This window comes from Penaeus monodon, chromosome 2 (assembly GCF_015228065.2).
Source record: "Penaeus monodon isolate SGIC_2016 chromosome 2, NSTDA_Pmon_1, whole genome shotgun sequence".
Classification (NCBI taxonomy): domain Eukaryota; kingdom Metazoa; phylum Arthropoda; class Malacostraca; order Decapoda; family Penaeidae; genus Penaeus; species Penaeus monodon.
Genome location: NC_051387.1, coordinates 10,324,352 through 10,331,851, shown reverse-complemented (window position 1 = coordinate 10,331,851; position 7,500 = coordinate 10,324,352). Strand labels below are relative to the sequence as shown.

Below are 7,500 nucleotides of genomic sequence, written 5' to 3'. Positions count from 1 at the left end.
ATTATTATTAAAGTTATGATTATTATGCTATTGGCAATACTAATAGCTATAAAAGTAAAAAAATCTTGGAAAAGGATGAACAAGTGATATAGGTAGGGAAAGTAAATGACTCCTTGTTGTGACTAAGCTCTTGTAAATCAATCAAAGTGTAAACAAATTTGATAAATTAAAGTCACAGTGAAGATGTCATGTATGTATTATTATATATAGATTTTATTGTCAAGTATGCTTATTCATAATGGTATAAGAAATGGCAGAGGTCTGATTCCTTCTCATGGAGGTGGTTATTCTTCAGGTGTTGTGTTTACATATATTATGATGGTGATTTTATTAAGAATAAGTGAGTGTCACCTATAGATTTTTGTATTAGTGTATTCACATATTCTGCTTATGTTTTAAAGAAATTTGGTATTACACTTACTGTGTAAAAGGTATAAAAGTTTTTTTAAAAGCTTATTTCATAATGATGTAAACATGATGCATCTGAGAATTACAAGCTTGACACAGCTGCATATTATTGCGATCATTATAGATTTTGGTATATCATTTATATCTCGTTATATCTCGTCATGTCTTTAATTGCAGTTCTTATCAGAAAGCAAACTGACTTGAGACCTCTTTGTAATTGTATGTGCGTAGGATTTTTATAGGCCTTTTTTGATAGCTTAGAAATTGTGCTGAAAACAGTAGCCATAATTATTTATTGCTTAGGCCATAAACCAGTCTCTTGATATTATAGTGCTGAGTAATGTCTTGAGATTTTTTGTATTTATATCTGAAAAGATCATTATAAAGGATCTTTATTACATGTAAGGAAGCAGACAATATATTGTTAACTTAATTCCAATGGGCATGGCATATATGTACATGCCATGCCCACTGTGAGTTTACTTTATTAATTATTTTTACACATAGATGGCTACAGTTGTTCTAAATCACCAATGAGCCAATTGCAAGTACTGCTTATCTCGCCTGTTTAACCTTTTCCTTGATTTTCAAAAATATTTTGCTCTGTCTTATCTTCCTGTTACTAATGTCAGTAACATTATAGTAATTATAATGTATATAATAAAATTTATGCCATTGATATTCAATAATAAAAAAACATTTTTCCCACCAATTTAAGGGAAGATGAAATTAGGTAAGGTCACAAGGTCTACTAATTGACTCCTTTGTGGCTAAGCACCATCAGAGCCATCTATGTGCATAGACATTTCACAAAAAAAATTGAAAATGAGTGCAGCATTTTCCCAGCAGCATTGTTTTAAGACCAGCAAATTTGATTTTGAATCACAAAATTACCTCTTCTTTTCAGAACTCGCACTCGATATGGGGAGGAGAAGGAAAAATTCACCTATTCTCTTGCACTCGTATTTTGCCAGTGCATCGTCAATGCTATATATGCAAAGATAAGTAAGTGTTTGAGATATAGATGTTAAGCTTCATGAATAGTTCAGTAGTGAAACTTTTGCTTTGAGTTTCCTTAATTATTTCTCTCACTTTTTGGCATGTATAGTTATGGCATTCTTGCACTAATATTGATACAAGAGTTTTTTAATCTCATTTTTAATACTATTAATACTAACATTAATTCTGCTCTGTACTCCTATCTTAATATTAGCAGTATTTAGCTCATGATATTGTGAAATGTATTCAGAAGACCCTTTAAGATTATTCATATCATGTTTATTTTTGTGTATGTTCCCTTAAAATTCTGCAAAGAGCTTGTAAAAGATTTATTGAAAAATCAAGAGTCTAACAATCCCCCCTCCCCCCCATGCTCCCAATATCAGCTGTGTGTCTGCCAGTTTTATTCCTTCATATTATTTCCACCTTACCCAGTGTTAGCTTTGGGTGGGTTGTATCAGCCACTATCCATTAATGAGTCCAGAAGGTAAATTAACATTAACCCTGAACCGCACCTGAGAGAGCATTGGTGCATCCTCATTAGCCTATTTTAGTGGCTGAAAAGTAGCCATGTATTGTCTACATATACTGTAGCTCTAGTTAGCAGTGTGCACAAACTTCCAATTTTTGGTACATGTATAAATATTCCAAAATTCATGTCCTTATTTAATTTTTATTTTATTCTACAATGTAGAACCTTTTATTTTTGTTATGAGTTTCTTGTGTGTTTGCAGATATGTGTACCAGTTTTGGAACTTTAATGACGAAAGAGTGAATCGCGATTATATATGTGTATATAATATGTGTGTGTATATATAGTATGTATGTATATATAATATGTGTGTATATATAATAATTGTATATATATGAATATATATATATGAATATATATATATGAATATATATATATGAATATATTATATGAATATATATATATGAATATATATATATATAATATATATTATTATATACACTTATATATACTTATATATAATATATGTATATATATATATATATATATATATAATATATATATTATATATATATTATATATATATATATATTATATATATATATATATATATATATTTATATATATATATATATATATATATATTATATATATACTTTAATATTAGTATATATATATTTTTTTATATATGCATATATATAAGTATATATATGTGTGTGTGTGTGTGTGTGTGTGTGTGTGTGTGTGTGTGTGTGTGTGTGTGTGTGTGTGTGTTGTGTGTGTGTGTGTGTGTGTGTGTGTGTTTGATATATATATATATATTTATATATATATATAATTTTAATTCTATATATATAAAGTTTTATATAGTATATATATAATATATACCCCCCCCGAAAACCCCACCCCCAAAACCCCCCACCCCAAAAGGGGGAACAAAATTTAAAAAAAATTTTTAAATTTTTTCAAATCCCCTTTTCCCCCCAAGGGGTGAAATCCCCCCCAAAAAAACCCCCCCCCCCAACCCAAAAACCCCCCCCCCCCCAACAAAAAAAAATTTTAATTTTATGAAACAAATTTAACCCGGCTTGTTTTTAAAACCCAAAAATTTTTTTTTTTACCCAAAAATTTTTTTAAATTATAGGAGGGAAAAAAAAAAATCTTAAATTTTCCCTTTTAAGAGGGAGACATTTTTTTTAAATTTTCCAAATGAAAAGAAAAATTTAAGTAATTTTAGATTATAATTTTTTTTAAAAAGCCCTTTCATAATAAAATTAAAGTTGCTTTTGTGGTTTTTTAAATTTTTTTTATTTTTGGGGTTTTTTTTTTGCAAAAATTTTTTAAAAAGTTTTTTAATTTTTTTCTTATTTTTTAAAAAAATTTAACTTTTTTAAAAAATTTAAAAGTACCCTAATTCAAATTTATTCGCGAAAATTTATTCGAATTTAAAAAATTAAAAAAAAAATTTTTCCAGATTTTTTTTTCCCTTTGATTTTTGGAATAAAATTTTTTAAAGTTTTGTTGAAAAAAAAATCCCTTTTTTTCCCCCTTTTTTCCCCCCCATTTCCCAAAATGGTTTTTGTGTTTTTCCAGTTTACCCTTTTTTTCTTTTAAAACAATTACCTTTTTTTTGGGGGGGGTTTTAGGCTTTTCCTATTAAAAAATTTTTTTAAATCAAATTTTTTAAAAACCCCTAACCATTAAAAGTTTTGTCTTCTTTTAAATTATATTTTTAAGTTTTTGGGACCCCTTTAAAAATTTCAAATTTTTTTTTGGTATTTTTTAAAAATTCGTAAAACTTAAAATTTTTGGGAATAAATTATTTCCAAAAATTCTTTTCTATTTAAATTTTTTTGTTTCCCCTAAAAATTTTGAATTTATTTTTTTTATGGATTTTTTTGTTTCAAAAATTTCCTTTTAACTTAAACCGAAAGAGGATTTCCCATTTTGTTTATTTTATAGTGTTTGAAAATATAATTTTTTGTTATAAAGTTGAAATTTTATTTTTGTTATGTTAATTTAAATTTGATTATTTTTATTTTATTTAAATTAAATTTTTTTTTTTTATATTTTTTAATTTTTTCTGTTTATTTAAAAAAAAGATACCTTATTAAGGAAAACTTTTTATATTTTTATTTTTGATTTTGAATTTTTAAATTATTTTATAAAGATAATAATGTTAAATTATATTTTTTAATTTATTTAAATAAAAAATTTAAAAAATTTTTATTTGTTTTAAAACCTTTATATTATTATAGAAAAAATTTTAAAATTTATAAAATATAAAATTTTTAAATTATTATTTAATAATTTTTTTTTTTAATAATATTATTTTTTTTTTTTTTTTTTTTTTTTTTTTTTTTTTTTATTTAAAAAATTTTTATTTTTAAATTTCTTTTAAATTTATTTTAATTAAATAAGATGTTTTTTTTGTTTTGTTGTTTTTGTGTTTTTTTTTTTTTTTTGTTTTTTATATTATTATATAAAAAATAATTTATATATATAATATTTAATTATATTATATTATTAATATTATATATAAAAATTTTTATATACAAAAATAATTAATGATATATTATAATAAAATTATATTATATATAATTTATATATATATTTTTAAAATATATATATTTTAATATATATATAAAATTTTTTTTTATTAAAATAATTTATTTTTTTTTTTGTTTTTTTTTTTTTTTTTTTTTTATTATTTATTTTTATTATATTATTATATCTATTTTATATTTATTTGTATTTATTATAGTATAATTTTATTTAATGTTTGTATATTATGTTTTATTATAATTTTTTTAATTTTATATTTTATTTTGTTATTTTTATTTTATATTTTTTATGATTATTTATATTTTTTATAATTTATTATTAAATAATTTATTATATTATATATTATTGTATTTATTATAGTTATTTGTTTTGTCTTTTGTATTTTGTATTTTAATATGTTTTTATTTTAAATATGTATTTTGATTTATTATATGTATATTAGTATATTTTTAATATTAATGTATTTTTAATAGTTTAATTGTATTGTATATTTAATTTTATATTTATATATTATATTATATGTATATATTTGTTGTATTATGGTTTGTTTAAATTGTAATAAATTGTATATATTGTTTAATTATATGTTATATATGGTATATATTTTATAGAATATATTTTGATTATATATTTAAATATATGAATATATATTATATTATATATATTTTTTTTATAATATATAGGTTTTTTTTTTGTTGGTGTTTTGTGTTTTTGGGGTTGTTTGTTGTTTTTTTTTTTGTTTTTATTATTTTATTATATATATTAATATATTTTTTATTTTACTTTATTTTTTAAATTTTTTATATTTATATTTTTATATATTATAGTTATAAAAAATGTATTTTTAAAATTGTTTTTTAAATTTCATGTATTTATTTTTGTTATATATTTTTTATTGTTTTTTTTATATTTTGTATATATTATTTTTTAAAAATTTTTTTTTTATTTTTATTTATTTTTGTTTTCTCCTTGGTGCGGGTGGTGGTTTGGTGGTGGTGGTGGGGTGGGGGTTTGGGGGGGGGTTTTTTGGGGGGGAAATTTTTGGGGTTTTTTTTTTTTTTTTTTACTTTTTTTTTTTTTTTTGTTTTTGGGGTTTTTTGTGTTTTTTTTTTGTTTTTTTTTTTTCCCCCTTGTTTTAACGTTTTTTGTTTGGTTTATTATTAATATAATTATTATTATTTTATTTTTTATATATTTTTTTTTTTTTTTTTTTTAAAATTTTTTTTTTTTTTTTTTTTTTTTTTTGGTTTTTTTTTTGTTTTTTTGGGTTTAATTTTTAAATGTATATATTAAAAAAATTATAAAAAAATTAAATTTAATATATATAAATATAATAAAATATATATATAAAAAATTATATATAATATATATTATATATATTATATATATTTATTAATAAAATATTATAATATAAAATATATAAAAATTTTATTTATAAAAAAATATATTATATATATAAAATTAATAAAAATAAAAATATATATAATTTATATATTTATATTATTTTATATTTAAAATTTAAAATTTATATATTTATATATATATTATTTAATATTTAATATATTTTTATTATATATTTATTTTATTCCTTTTATTTTTATATATATATATTTTTTTATTATTATATTTTTTTTATAAAATTTATTATAATATAATTATTTTTTTTAAAATATATTTTAAAATTTATTTTTTATTAATATAATTTATATATTTTATTTTATTTATTTTTTTTAATATAATTTTTTTTAATTTTTTTTTTTTCTTTTATATTCTAAAAAAATTATTTTTATGTTTTCTTTTTCTTTATCGGGGGGTTTTTTAAATTCATAAAAAATTTTTTGAAATTTAAAAGGTTTTTGGGGGCTGCTTGACTTTTTTCTCTTTTCCCTCTGGTTGGGTGTCTTCCATATTTCTTTGCATTTAAAAATGTTTGAAACTTCCTTTTACTTTTTGGGTTTATATTTTAAAAAGGGGGGGTTTTTTTTTTTTTTTTAAAAATGTTTTGAAGTTTAAATTAAAAATTTTTTTTTTTTTGTTTTTTTTTTTTTTTTCGAATGGGATGAGGAAGGAATTTAAAAGAAAAAATTTTTTTTTAAAAAAAAAATTTTTTAAAATTTAAAAAAAAAGCTTGTAAAATTTTTTTTTTGGAAAAAAAATAAAAAGAAAATAAATGTTTTGAAAAAAACAGATATAAAGTTATAAAAATTAAAAAATTAAAAGGGGTTTAAATTTTAGGTTGATTAGCTAAATATAATTATTGTTTTATTATTGTCATTTATATTTTCACATGTTCAGTTGGGCTTTCCCGTGAAAAGAGGCATTTATTTTGATAAATTTTTTTATAGTTTTAACTTTTGAAAATTTTCATATCCAAAATTCACACTTCCCCTCCCAGCATTTAGATTCTAAACCTCATTACCCCTGTGCTTAGAACCTTGCAGCTTATCAGATTTTTTCCTTCAAAGATGCCCTTTCATACTTAAAATCTCCATGAAAAAAAATCAAAAGTAGGGAGGAGATTTCTTCTTGAATGGAAATGTCTCTGCTATCCAAACAACATGAAAGTACCCCAATCAGATGAAGCTAAATCCCCAGCTTGATATAACGAAGGAGCGAGAACCCTCAGACCCCAAGAGTGGAGAGAGTTGTATGACAGTTCCACCAAAATTAACCCAGGATTTTCCCTATTCCTTCCATTGTGTTGTAAAGTGGGGAAGTTTTTTCCTCGACCAAGGCGAAGACACCACTCGCCGTGTCTACTATGCATCCTGTTCCCTCACCTACCTGCTGGCCATGGTTGCCTCCAATATGGGGTCAGTGGGTAACCTTCCCACACGGTAAGTTTTTTTCTTCTTTCTTTCTTTCTTTTCTTTTTTGTGCTATTAGGTAGGAATTTATAAAGAATTGGGAAAATATGTAATTTTGATATAATTTTAAATTGTTCGCGTTTTTAATATCTTTTTAAAAATTTTTTGATTTTCATTTTTTGTCAGTATGTTTTAAGGTTTCTGTGATGTTTATAACAAAGATTACTTTAACACAATAGACTCTCTCTT

General features: G+C 21.3%; 1 protein-coding gene across 1 annotated transcript in view; it reads left to right on the top strand.

Moving 5' to 3' along the window:
- LOC119581050 (solute carrier family 35 member B1-like) overlaps positions 1–7,500 on the top strand; it is an 18,558-nt gene that overhangs the window by 3,623 nt on the left and 7,435 nt on the right. Inside the window, 2 exon segments of the mRNA XM_037929353.1 lie at positions 1,316–1,417; positions 7,162–7,252. Of these exon segments, the coding sequence (XP_037785281.1) occupies positions 1,316–1,417; positions 7,162–7,252 (193 nt within the window).